This window comes from Cutaneotrichosporon oleaginosum, assembly GCF_008065305.1.
Source record: "Cutaneotrichosporon oleaginosum strain ATCC 20508 chromosome Unknown ATCC20508_contig07, whole genome shotgun sequence".
Classification (NCBI taxonomy): Eukaryota; Fungi; Basidiomycota; class Tremellomycetes; order Trichosporonales; family Trichosporonaceae; genus Cutaneotrichosporon; species Cutaneotrichosporon oleaginosum.
Genome location: NW_027072176.1, coordinates 663,714 through 675,568, shown reverse-complemented (window position 1 = coordinate 675,568; position 11,855 = coordinate 663,714). Strand labels below are relative to the sequence as shown.

Sequence of the window (11,855 nt, the reverse complement as noted above, 5' to 3'; positions counted from 1 at the left end):
TCTGGAGTCAGTGGCGAGGCGAGACATAGCCACAGCACCTGGGCGCACCTCTGTTGGGCGCACCTCTGGATCGGCTTTCAGACAGGATCGATAGGGGGCGGTGAAGCGATCAAGAGCGATGAAGCGACGTGCAGACGTGGCGGCACGCGACCCCGCGTCTTGAACTCCAATGCCGGCGGCGGGACAGGTGGAACGGACGGGGCGCGGGGAGCCTAACGTGCTATCCGCTGATAGTACACAAGTGATGGGGATAGTAGTATCGGTGTGACAATGGACGACGATGACAAGACAAAGAGTAGAACAGAGAGGGGCGATGGATATGCTTTCCACGCCGACGTGACCGTTGCGAGGCGAGCGCGCGCGAGGCACAGCTCGAGAAGGAAAGCGAATAACAGGCTTTGATGGAGCCGTCGAGCGGTCCGAGAAGGACGGCATGAACGGGGAGGCAGGCGGGCGGCGGGAACATTGACTTTGACGCGGTCGTGCCTGACACTAATCGGGGGGTGCTCTTCTCAGCAGCCCGAACGCGTCCCGCCCAGCAAAGCCCTGTCATATGGAAACAGGGCGGTCGCGAGACCCCCCAAGCCATTGCAAGCCATGCGATCATGCGAGCCGGTTTCATGCCCTCATGCACATCAAGTCGTGAATGGGCAGCAGGGAGGTGGCGCCTTTCCGTAATGTCGGATCCTACTCTCAGGATGCTGGCCCGCGGTGCGCAGACCCGCTCATACCGCTCAGGCGGCTCAGCGCCCTCCTGGCTTTTGCATCAGCTTCAGGCTTCAGGCTCCAGGCGCATCGGCGGCCAGCTGGCGAGGCCGTGCACCCTGTCGGTCGCAGCTCCGCGCCGTGCGCCGGTGCCACGGAATGTCATCACCAGCTTCGAAAACGGCAGGGAGTCGGATTCCCGGAACAATGCGAACATCATAACAATGTCATGCGTGCTCTCTATGTTGGCTCGTGTCGTCCCAAGCCAGGTAGGCTTGGAAGCGTCAAGCCGAGTCGCGCGCTGTTGCGCGGTGCGGGTGGCCCACTGGGCCCGCCAAGAACCCATTGCGAAAGAACGCCATTCCCTTGCCCCATTTCGGGGTGAAGGGCGACGGTGCGAAGAAAGCGCTGCAGGCGAGGACGGCGTTCTTCGAGGAACTCGGGAGAGAACTTGTCTGTGTGTGAGCGAGCGCGGCTTTTGCTGTGGATGCAATCGCTGGATGCTCTGGTCAACTAGGCGAGGCAGTGACATGCCGAAGTGCGCTTCTCCATACTCACGCATGTGATTCTTGCCAGGCAGTGCAGGGATTGTGCGTCGCAGATGCTGGGGTCAGCTGAGCGCTCAAGATCAGCGAACAGCGCAGACTGCAACACCGCGTGCACAGCCGATGCAACTCACAGGATATGCCCTCCGCAATGTGTCGCGCAAGCGCACAAACTCAGTGTATCGCCGCGTGATGGACAGGGTGGTCCCGTTGCGGAGCGCAATCTCTATGTCGTAGACTGGAGTGAGTCCGATGCCAGCTTCTTGGGCTCGCTGCACGAGAGATCATTCAGCCATACTCACCAACATACGCCCCGACTTTGGCGCTGTCGTCCCAGCTCTTTCCGCCCACGACCTGCCACCCCTTAATGGCGACCTCGGCGGCGAAGGGCGCCGGTCTCTCCCCTTCCTCCAAGCTACTCGAGGCGGCAGACCATGGCCATCGAAACCCGGATTGCCCTTCTTGAATCGCGGCCGGGGAGCTCGACATAACTGAGGTACTCGGAGTCGCGCTAGCCTCACTGCCATCGACAGTGTATCCCTCTACGCTGCCCTCAACGCTCTCTTCGACAAACGACGGCCTCCGCTCCTCCATCCACTCCCGCCCGTCCATACTAGACCTTTCGAAGCTCACCCTCTCCTCCATGCTCGGCCGCCACTCGCCGCTAGGTCGGCTCCCGTAGCTCAGCGCCGGCGACACGCGCCCGCCCACGAGCACTTGGACGGTATGACCTTCCTCGGCAGGCCGCGCACTCCGCCAGCCGGCGGTATCTCGTCCCCTGCTCCCGCCCAAGTCGCCATCGACATCCGGGTCGCCATCCAACCTCCTCCGTCGCCTGGCAGCCGCATAGGCCACGGCGCCGCCGCCGGCGCACACCCTCGCTAAGGCCCGCAAGCCTCGCACCGGCGCGAGCAGCGCGCTGGGCCGTGGATCCGGCACATCTTCGAGCGTGGTAATGAATGCTGGAGAGGCGGGCGATTCAGGTCGTGAGGGGGCAAAGCTCTCGTCTGATGGGGAGTAGAGCGGGGAGAGAGATGGTGTTGGGGAAGGAGAGGAGGCGAGGAGGACGAGCGCGGGCTTTTTGGGCGTCGACTCAGAAGTGGAGGGTCCGGGGAGAGGTGGAGTGGAAGACAAGCGGCGCGGGCGGGGGGAGGAGCTGGAAGGGAGTGGATCGCGCCATGGTTGTGTTGACGGCGTGGTCATCGCTGTGCCGCTGTGGCAGCGATGGGGTTGGTGATGTGTGCTTGGACGTTGTTGAAGCCGGCGACGGGTTGGGTGGCGGTCCGAGTGACGTCGCCAGCCAACTTTGGTTCCTCGCTGCCCCACTCCTAGACTTCCACCGAGCGATTCCTAATCCGTCAACTGACCATTTGAGAAGCATTATTAACCTCAATGTAATTGGTTCCGTGCCTCCACTCCGTCATCGCTCGGCATCGGCCGTTTTGCGCTTCTCCTCTGTCGCTGTCGAATATAACATCTCGAACTCGTCTTCATCCCATCCTCAGCTGAGGCAAGCAATCGGCCTTCGGTTTTATTGACCTATCCTATCATCTACATCCACCTCGCCAACCCCGCCCTTACTCCTTGCCCGACTTCGCGCCATGTTTGGCTTCGGATCCTCCTCTTCATCCGCCATCGAACCCGGCAAGGCGCCATCCCGTGAGCAGCGGCAGAAGTGCTGGGCTGCGCGTGACGCGTTCTTTGCATGCCTGGACTCGCACAGTGTCCTGCAGCCCCCCGAGGCAGGGAAGGGCGCCGGGACGCCCTGCGAGGCCGCGCAGAAGGAATATGAGACGGCTTGTGGAAAGAGCTGGGTGAGTGCGCGCACCTTGGAGGCTGGAGACATGGTGGAAGATGCGGGAGGAGAGCAGAAGGAAGAGGTGGATGGAGGCGGGCATGGAAGAGACGAGGAGAGGAAATGGAGCCTGTCTCGGAGGCCGGATCGGAGGGCCAAGCGAGGATCGAGGAGCAGGGGGCCAACCTTAGCGGTGAATACCCGCAAAGGTGGGACCGTGATCGGAACTCTGGACATTGAAGCGAGGAGGCGCAGAAGAATGTGTCAGTGGTCACGTTCACGACGCCCAACCGACCGATCCGGCCTCATACTCCCATCATTCTCTTTTATACTGCAGCGACCTCTCATCCCATTCGCCTCGTGACACTGCGCTGACTCAAGATCGACTACTTCAACAAACGCCGCGTTCTCGAGTTCCGCCAGGCTGCGACACTCGCCGAGGCCGCGCGACAGCGGGAAGAGGCTGCCAAGCGGTAACAGCAGCTCCGACTCCCCTCGCATCATTGTATTATGACAGACACTACTCCATCTCCAACACATGCGCTACTCCGCCGGGGGACCCGGATGCAATGCTACTTGAGAAGCGCCTCGACGACCTTGGGTTAGCCGCTATCGCGGCAGTTGGCGCAGCGCAGATGGTAGTGGGAGGTGCTAGGTGCTGCGAGTGTTCACGCCACCTCGGTCGACACGGCCAACCGCAGGGAGAAGGATCAGACTCACCGTGTTCTCGTTGATGTTCGTGATGTTGTTGCCGCGATAATTCAAGCGCTTGAGGGTGGCAATCACAGTTGTGCGGTCAAAGCCCATGTCGGTAAACTTGCGCACGCTCGCCTCGCTAAGCCCGGCCAGCTCGGCGTCGGAGGCGGTTCCGGAAGGGCGGTTTGGGGCCTGAGCGTACGTCTGCGCCCAGTACCGTGCGGTTGCGTTGAAGCTCTCACGTGAGGAGAGGAAGTGCTTGGCCACTGGGTGTAAGCGACAATGCTTAGAGCGGAAAGAAAGAGAGGCGCGATGGCACAAAAGCGCAGCGTACCTTCGGCATCTTGGGGGTCATTGGGTTCAGGCGAGCAAAGGAGGGATTGGAGTGAGATGAGGGTCGACTTGAGCGTGAGGACCTGATGTCAACAATGTTCGGGGCAGATCAGTTAATGAAACTGACTGGAGACCACTTGTCCTTCAAAATGTCGAGGCAGATCGCGCCCTGTTGTCAGCTGCGGTGACGATCGGAAATCTTACGCTCGCCGAGGACACATTTGGGTCTTGAGTTAGCTGGCTCATGGGACATGGTACAGAACGTACGGTACACCTTGGTGATGAACTTCATCTTGACAGCCTCGAATGGGTAGCCGTCGGGAATGACGATGTCAATCTCATAGTATCCGCCCTCGTACGGCGTGTCGGCCTGTGGTCAGTAAGCACCGAGCGATGAACGCACTGGTCCTGGGAAAGCACCGATGAGGTGGAACGGGTTGTCGTCCACCACTGCGGTCAGTGCGCTGCTGCAGCGGGGACGCACTCTCAATCGAAATCTGACTGTGCTTGTCGACCTGGCACGCTGGGGTTAGAAGATCAATTGAGGCAGGATGAGAGGAAGGGCGATGGAGATGGCGATGGACAATGAGCATGATTGACACACCCTTGATCTCCTTCTGGACGCGGCGGAGGCGCGCGTCAGCCATGTTGGGTATGTGTCGTGTTGGGGGTACTGGATGAAGAGAAGCTAGCGTGGATAGATGGGGCAAGTAGAAATGCTGAAAGATGAAGAAGTGTTGGATGTAGAAATGGATGACTGTGGATGCACTGTGATGAGTGATCATTACCGCGCACCGCGCAGCTTGGCCGAGCCAGGCACGGCGAGGGTCGGGCGATCATTCCATCGCTCGCCGCCATTAATAAGAGTCGTACTAATGTGCCTGGGGTACTGTATTAGGGCAAGCCGCCAGACACAAACAGCGAGTTCTAATCGAAAAGTTGAACTTTGAACATTCCTCCACTTGCACTTGCCATGGCCGCCAACGACGCCGCCGTTCCGCCTCCCGAGCTCTCTCAGCCCGAGGCTGGGCCATCTACGTCCTCGACTTCTGCGGCACCTGTGAACGCCGATGGCGAGGCGCCCACCCTCTCGAAGAACCAGCAGAAAAAGGCAGCGAAGCGGGTGCGTACTCTATCATGGAGAATGAGCTGAGCTGACCGCAGGCGCGCGCGCAGGAGCACAAGCTAGAAAAGCGCGCGCAGGAGCGCGCCCGCCGCCGTGAACGCCAAGCCGAGCTCTCCAAGGGCTTGCGAGAGGGCACGCTCACGACTGCCGAGCTCGAGCAGGTCGAGAAGTCGCGGGAGCTGAAGCGTGCACGCAAGGCTGCAAGCAAGGGCAAGGAAGAGAATGTTTGGCCTGGCGCAATCGTCATCGATCTAGGCTTTGACAGCCTTATGTTGGACGGCGAGATCACCTCCATGGTATCTCAGCTGACATACGTGTACGCAGCCAACCGCACGGCCAAGTTCCCTGTATCCAGTGTGCTGCACACATCCTTCTCGCCAGAGAGCAGTCCACGGTTGTGGGAGAAGCTGGGGCGGGCGCAGTGGCACCGCTGGAACCGCATGCACTTCTGGGCCGGGGGCGTCGACACTCTATCGGCAACTATGAAAGAGCATGTGGAGAAGGAACAAGACCCCGCGCCGCAGAAGAAGCCTGGCGAAGTGGCTTCGGTCGAGGACCTCTCCGATCCCCACCTCCCGTTCCCCGCCTCCCGGCAGCTCGTCTACCTCTCCGCCGATGCGGAGGAGGAGCTTACTACCCTCTCCGAAGACGAGGTGTACATCATTGGCGGGATCGTCGACCGCAACCGGCATAAGAATCTGTGCCAGGGCAAGGCCGAGGGGCTAGGTATCCGCACAGCGCGCCTGCCCATTGGGAGCTTTATTGAGAACCTCCCGACCCGCAAAGTGTTGACTGTGAACCAGGTGGGTTACGGCTTGCGCGTCGTTGCAGTACTCACCGCAGGTATATGAGATCCTGCTGAACTACCTCGCACTCCAGGACTGGAAGGCGGCGTTCGAGGCGGTCATCCCACAACGCAAGTACTTCCACGGCAGGGACGAGAAGAAGGCTGCCAATTCGGCCAGGCGGGTGGGGGATGGCACAAGCGAGGCGGGGACGAGTGCGGCGGGGACGAGTGTTGCGGGTGAGGGCGAGGGTGTCGAGACAGAAGAGTGCAAGGTGGACGATATGTTAGTGGACGAGGAGGCCGCCATGAACGCATAGGTCTTAGAGAGGTATGCCATGCAGTATCGGTACACTTGTACTTCAATTCACCTAGTCTACACCTGCCGTTCGCCGCCGGGGAAGTTGGGGTTGTTCTCCTTGCGTCCGGACATGCGCAACAGCTTCTCCTGGCGCTCTCTGTAGAGTTTCTCGACAGCCTCGCGCCCGCGTTCAGAGCGATTGGAGATGTAGTCGAGCTTCGCGGCGTCAAGGCGCTCCTCTGTCATGCTGGGGTCAGCGGCAGGACAAAGGGCAAGGGGGCGCGGAAGAGGTCGACGGCATAGTGAGGGGACACGACACGCTGGTTCCGGCGTGGCCGCACGCTGTGGCCTCCATGATGCGCTGCTATCTAACCGGCACCCTCTCTTCCCCGTCTCTTCTGCTCTGCTCCTCTCCGGTCGCCGGCGCCTAGCCACGCAACCTCTCACACGTCGACTCACTGCACCTTGATACACGCGTTCATCGCCTTATGCGGCGCACCGCACATGAACGGGATAGTGACTGTCCGTCCCCGCGCGCAGTCAGCAAATTCTGGGATCAGCTGGGCTCTTCATGTCTTCTCCGCGCATCCCTCGCTCCCACGCCGCCAGGTGAACTGCTCCAGCCGGTGCTCATGCACCGCGCGATGGGGCTCTGCCTGGCGCTGCCGCGTAGTACTCACCCCGAACCAGCTCGTCGCATGCCTTGAGCGCCTCGGTCTTGACCTTGGCCTCGACCTCTTCTTCTTCGCGTCGTGAGAGAGCTTCCATGGTGAGTTGTGGGTGATGTCAGGTTGTCAACATTGCTCGCTCGTTCTCGGACTTCTGTAGCGTTTACGTAAGCCTCCTCCACCACGCTCCGCCTAGCTCCTCGTTCTCTGCGTCCCACAACCATCAAACATATACATGTACCACATGCTTGCGTGTTGCACGATTGATGGTTGTGTTACTGTGCTCTCCATTAACTCTGGTATGTGAGCATACAGTCCCGCTGGAGTTGGAAACCCGGGCACTATCATATCTCCGTATGGACGTCCTTTCAGCGCGTGGAGAGCTTCATACACAGACAGATGCACACATTCAACATGCGGAGTGTGTTCGCCATGCAGATCGAAAAAGGGATCCCAGTGCATGCAGCACTCAGTCATGCTGAACAGAGGACGGCAAGCATAGACATCTCGACTTGCGCATCACAAGCGCCCCCGCAAAAGACGATAACTGTGTCTGAGCTGGGGTTCGAACCCAGGAAAGCTTACGCTACCGCAAAATCCTAAAGGACTTAAGTGCGGCCCGATTGACCAACTACGGGACTCAGACTTGAACCAAACTCGTCACCGCTCCCGGGCAGGGATCGAATATAAACCCCGGCAAGGATTAACACGTCATTTGATAAGCATCGGAACGCGATCAGCAATGTGGCACAGCGCCCTTGCTCGGGTGTGGCGATCACTTCATGTACATCACTTTGCGCTCTGCCGGGAGGCGGTGGATTCATCCCTGCAAAAATCAGTTTGTTATTGTAAGGATGTGTTGAGGCGGTTATGAGAGCCCAATCCACACAATCTGCAATGCACAACCTCTCCTCGCATCACATCACACCTGTCCCCTTTGTGGCACCTGAGAAACACCAACAGTTCACTCGTCCCACCAGCCAACACGATGGACGATCTAACGCTCTAAAGGCTATAAAACCTTCTCTGATTTTCCAGGTTAGCTCCTCAGACCACCTTTCACTCCTCTCACCTCTCCACAGCTTTCGCCATGGACCGGCGCTACTACCGGTCCGTCCCCGACTATACTGAGCGCGAGCACGACAGGCATGGCGCGCCCGCCCGCGACACCAGCGACGAGCTCGAGCAAGTGATTGCGTCTCTCCGAGCTTCTCTTCTCCCTCCCGAGCCAGAACCGGACGACCATGACGGTGACCACGCCGCGCCCGAGGACGACGGCGATGATTTTCCTCGCACTCACGCCGAGCTCTACGAAGAGATCGAAGCTTACCTCGCCCCTCGCCGCGCGTTAGTCGACCGGCTTAACCGCAGTATTGCCGACATGCAGCCGGAGGTCGTGGCCATCCAAACCGCTTTCGGCCCCCGCGAGAACATCAACCTGCCCCTCGACCAATACATCGCCATGCACGGGACCTCGCGCCAACCTCTCCATGATAACCAGGCAAACCGCCCCGCCCAGCACCAGCCTTTTAACTTCCGGTCTACCGTCGCCATCCGCCACGTCACGGAGCGACCGTCGCGGCACCACTATCCGACGGGAGGCCTACGCGGCCGCTACTTGCGCGACGGGCAGCGCCTCAACGAGCGTGCCCAAGAGAACGAGCGCGACAGTGAGTGGATGCACGACTCTTACGACATGCCCCACCAAAACAGCCGCGACATTCCTCCGCCCTACACGAGCACCCACTCTGTCCCTCCTGCCCCATCTCCCACCCCCTCTCCCGAGCCCGAGGCCGCCGACCCTGAGCCCGAGCAGGAGCTTGCCCCCGTGGTCGACCAGGTTGAGTGGATGCGCAACCTTCTCCGTCACTGCCGTGAGGAGCTAGACGACCTCCGGGAGCTCAATGCCCAAACGGAGGAGGCCCATGCCGACGCCGTCGAGCGATACCGTCGAGCGGAGGAGCGGACGCGTCGCGCTGAAGACCGAACCCGCCGACTGGAGGAGCGCTACCGTCTTCTCGAGGAGCACTACGACCAGGCCGTGGACCGCTACGAAGCTGCGGCGAAGAGCAACAGTCAAAACCTTCTCTTGGCCCAACGCTCAGCAGAGTCTGCTCTCCGGCTTCAAAACATCCTCGAGGAGCTCCTCTCTGCTGGAGGCATTAACACCGAGGACAGCGATGATGACGAGGCCAAGTCGGCTGGAGATGCTTAGTGCGTCTTTGCGACATGAACTCTGCGACTGTTTTTTTTTTTGACTCCAACCTCCTGACACCAACTAGCTACGAATGGCATTCATGCGCTTATGTATACAACCTTGTTACGATGAGTTGCCGACTTCAGTGTCTGTCCGTGTGTACTATGATTGTCCAGATCAGCGTCGGTTCGCTTGTGATGATTTGAATCGTGGCGTTCAGCGGCGGTTCGATCCGGTGGCGCTGAGATCACGGAGACGGGCGAGGAGAGCGGCCTCGCGCTCCTCGGCCTCGCGACGAAGAATGCTTTCCTTGGCGAGCGCCACCTGTGCGTTCCAAGCGTCGCTTTCGGCGACGTCACGGCTCGTCTTCTGGTGGTGGTAGGCGTTGTACCAGGTCCAGGCCGTGTCGAGGGCACGATGCTGCCGCAGTGTGGCCTCCTGGACGGCCGTCGTAGCCTGCTCGAGCGCAGCCTGCTCGCGCGCAGCGGTGTTCTTCGTGATCTCCTCGTGATGCTTGCGGGCATGCGCCAGCTCCTTCTCCAGCCTCTGACAGTTCGCCAGGGCCTCAGCGGTACGAACCTCGGCGTGTTGGGCGCGCGCATTGGCTACAGCGCGGGCAGTCGCAAGCATCTCTGCGTCCCCGTGGTCGTGCTTGTCCTGGCCGTCGCGAACCTCCTGGTCACCCTTGGCGCTCTGGGAAGCATTGTCACACCCTAGCTCATGAATGGAGCGCTCAGGGAACCCGAAATAGTCGATTTTGTAGTTCGAGTCGTAAATACCATGAATGAAGTCACCCGGGATGGGCGACATTTGAGCGCTTGTGGGGGGGAAGCGGTTAGAGAAACCGGGAGCAGGACCACTGGCGGACTGAAGCCAGTCCTTCACAAGGTCAATAGGGGCCGAGATGGCGTACTCAAGCTCCGGTGTCAGGAGGTGGTGGGAGTCGGTTGGAGTGTCGGGGGGCGTCGGCATGCAGGAGGGCCCAGGAATAAACGGAGTAGCGAAGAAGGAAAGAGGCTTACTAGCCACCTCGGGAAGGTGCTGGGCAGTGGTCTGGGGAGTGTCCTTCGGTACGAAGGGCACCGCCGAGGGCGAGAGAGGGGTAAACTGGCCGGTAGACATGGCTGTTAGGAGGGGTTGGTGGGTAGAAATTCTGAGAAGATGGGTGGCGAGGGCCAAGGTGTGAGGTAAGAGAGAAGAGCGGTGGTGAGAAGAGATGTGCATCCCGAGGATACTTATATCCTTGTGTGCCCGCGGGCTTGAGGAGCGAACGGGGTTGACGACAATACAGTGTTGTGTCGGTGGCGAGATTCCCTTGCGTGCATGTGAATATGTGAATGTCCAGTGTCCCCGGCCGTGTCAATTCAATTGAGTAGCAACGTCAAACAATTCGGACCGTTGTTTTCACAGGTTCGCACGGCCGCACGGGTTGAGTTGGGCGTGTATCCAGTGTTCGAATTGGATGTCTTGAATGCCAACGTAACCCATAACTACCTCTGCAGGGGAGCTCCAAATTTACCACAACATCCACAGCTAGCCGTGTTGCCTGCCCAAGGCTCTGCATATCAATCGACTCATGCTGGGACCCTTCCAAGAACATGGGAGTTTGCTCGCTTGCTGCTGGGGAGGCATACCCAACGCCATTGACGCAAACTGTACCCGCCGAAGACAATGTGCGGACACCATGAACAGCATTCTCCCGTGACTGATTTGTATCTGCTCCTGCAACATCTTACAGACATTCTTTGTGTACAGCTGAATCAAACGGGACCTGTGTGTTATTGCATCCGTTACCATCGAGGCGGCCCTTCTAGTCATGGCGTGGGTCCACGAGATCACGAACTATATCCTGCTCTGTCCATCATTCAATTACAGTACCAGCTGTCAACGTTCGCTTTGAGTTTCTGGTCACGGTCACCTTGGCTGTTTCCTCCAGATTCACCGTCATTGCGAACACTTGGTCTCCGTTTCCGTCTCCGTTTCCATCTCCGTTTCCGTTTCCCTCCCCAGGACCGTGGCCATCCCCGTCGCCACCGTCGCCACCGTCGTCGTCTCCCCCAGCTTAACCTCACCCACTCTGAAACGCCCCCTCCCCCATTGACTCACCTGCCCAACTACCCTCCACATCATGTCATTCCCTCCTCGTGCCCCCGACTAGCCCGACCCTTCCAAACAGAAGATCGACAGGCCCAAACACCATCGGCGACATCGGATCCCTGCGTGCGCAGCTTGCGGAGAAGTCGCCATCCTGAAGAGGACGCTCAAGAAGACGGAGAAAAAGCTCGAGTTCACCGCCTACGTCAACGCGAAGCTACTGAGGAAGGTACAGGTTCTGGAGATGGAGCCTATGGACGACCATGAAAAGCTCGAAAGCGTTGCCGCCGAGCTCAATGCCGAAAGCGCAGCGCACTAGGCGTCACGCACCCGAAAGGAGGCAGACGTTGCCAGGCTGGTCCGTGAGCACTTGAAAAACGGCCTTGACAGCCGCAGCACCTCATTCAGATTCGGCTTAGTGGATTCGAGTCCCCGCCCAATAACTGTTCGCACTGTGCCACAGACACCACGAGCACTCTTGCCGATAGCCCCAGAGCCTCCTCCGTCCGCGTCCACCCTTCGAAAACACACGCCCTCCTTTACTGAGGCCGCGCCTCCCCCAACATCGTGTTTCCCGGCCCAACGAATCTCGGTTGCACGAGGGCAGAAAT

General features: G+C 59.5%; 8 protein-coding genes across 8 annotated transcripts; 3 read left to right on the top strand and 5 right to left on the bottom strand.

Annotated features, from left to right (window-relative positions):
* Positions 1 to 220: 220 nt before the first annotated feature.
* COLE_07488 (uncharacterized protein) lies at positions 221 to 622 on the bottom strand (the record flags this gene model as incomplete). Its single annotated transcript, XM_018427569.2, has 1 exon — positions 221 to 622. One exon carries the CDS (start codon positions 620 to 622, stop codon positions 221 to 223), a length of 402 nt encoding a protein of 133 aa, XP_018278583.1.
* Positions 623 to 945: 323 nt separating this feature from the next.
* On the bottom strand, positions 946 to 2,453 carry COLE_07487 (uncharacterized protein; the record flags this gene model as incomplete). The annotated part of the gene is made up of 4 exons (XM_018423286.2): positions 946 to 1,160; positions 1,264 to 1,309; positions 1,385 to 1,488; positions 1,553 to 2,453. 4 exons carry the CDS (start codon positions 2,451 to 2,453, stop codon positions 946 to 948), a joined length of 1,266 nt encoding a protein of 421 aa, XP_018278584.1.
* Positions 2,454 to 2,851: 398 nt separating this feature from the next.
* On the top strand, positions 2,852 to 3,522 carry COLE_07486 (uncharacterized protein; the record flags this gene model as incomplete). The annotated part of the gene is made up of 2 exons (XM_018423287.2): positions 2,852 to 3,064; positions 3,427 to 3,522. 2 exons carry the CDS (start codon positions 2,852 to 2,854, stop codon positions 3,520 to 3,522), a joined length of 309 nt encoding a protein of 102 aa, XP_018278585.1.
* Positions 3,523 to 3,696: 174 nt separating this feature from the next.
* COLE_07485 (uncharacterized protein) lies at positions 3,697 to 4,721 on the bottom strand (the record flags this gene model as incomplete). Its single annotated transcript, XM_018420376.1, has 8 exons — positions 3,697 to 4,007; positions 4,076 to 4,157; positions 4,202 to 4,243; positions 4,279 to 4,301; positions 4,342 to 4,444; positions 4,478 to 4,524; positions 4,559 to 4,597; positions 4,679 to 4,721. 8 exons carry the CDS (start codon positions 4,719 to 4,721, stop codon positions 3,697 to 3,699), a joined length of 690 nt encoding a protein of 229 aa, XP_018278586.1.
* Positions 4,722 to 5,047: 326 nt separating this feature from the next.
* On the top strand, positions 5,048 to 6,304 carry COLE_07484 (uncharacterized protein; the record flags this gene model as incomplete). The annotated part of the gene is made up of 3 exons (XM_018426013.2): positions 5,048 to 5,197; positions 5,239 to 6,003; positions 6,044 to 6,304. 3 exons carry the CDS (start codon positions 5,048 to 5,050, stop codon positions 6,302 to 6,304), a joined length of 1,176 nt encoding a protein of 391 aa, XP_018278587.1.
* Positions 6,305 to 6,360: 56 nt separating this feature from the next.
* Positions 6,361 to 7,053, bottom strand: COLE_07483 (uncharacterized protein; the record flags this gene model as incomplete). The annotated part of the gene is made up of 3 exons (XM_018423288.2): positions 6,361 to 6,532; positions 6,745 to 6,835; positions 6,966 to 7,053. The coding sequence occupies 3 exons, from the start codon at positions 7,051 to 7,053 to the stop codon at positions 6,361 to 6,363; spliced, it is 351 nt and encodes a 116-aa protein (XP_018278588.1).
* Positions 7,054 to 8,334: 1,281 nt separating this feature from the next.
* On the top strand, positions 8,335 to 9,356 carry COLE_07482 (uncharacterized protein; the record flags this gene model as incomplete). Its single annotated transcript, XM_018424809.2, has 2 exons — positions 8,335 to 9,167; positions 9,236 to 9,356. The coding sequence occupies 2 exons, from the start codon at positions 8,335 to 8,337 to the stop codon at positions 9,354 to 9,356; spliced, it is 954 nt and encodes a 317-aa protein (XP_018278589.2).
* Positions 9,357 to 9,366: 10 nt separating this feature from the next.
* Positions 9,367 to 10,272, bottom strand: COLE_07481 (uncharacterized protein; the record flags this gene model as incomplete). The annotated part of the gene is made up of 1 exon (XM_018425400.1): positions 9,367 to 10,272. The coding sequence occupies one exon, from the start codon at positions 10,270 to 10,272 to the stop codon at positions 9,367 to 9,369; it is 906 nt and encodes a 301-aa protein (XP_018278590.1).
* Between the last annotated feature and the right edge of the window lie 1,583 nt (positions 10,273 to 11,855).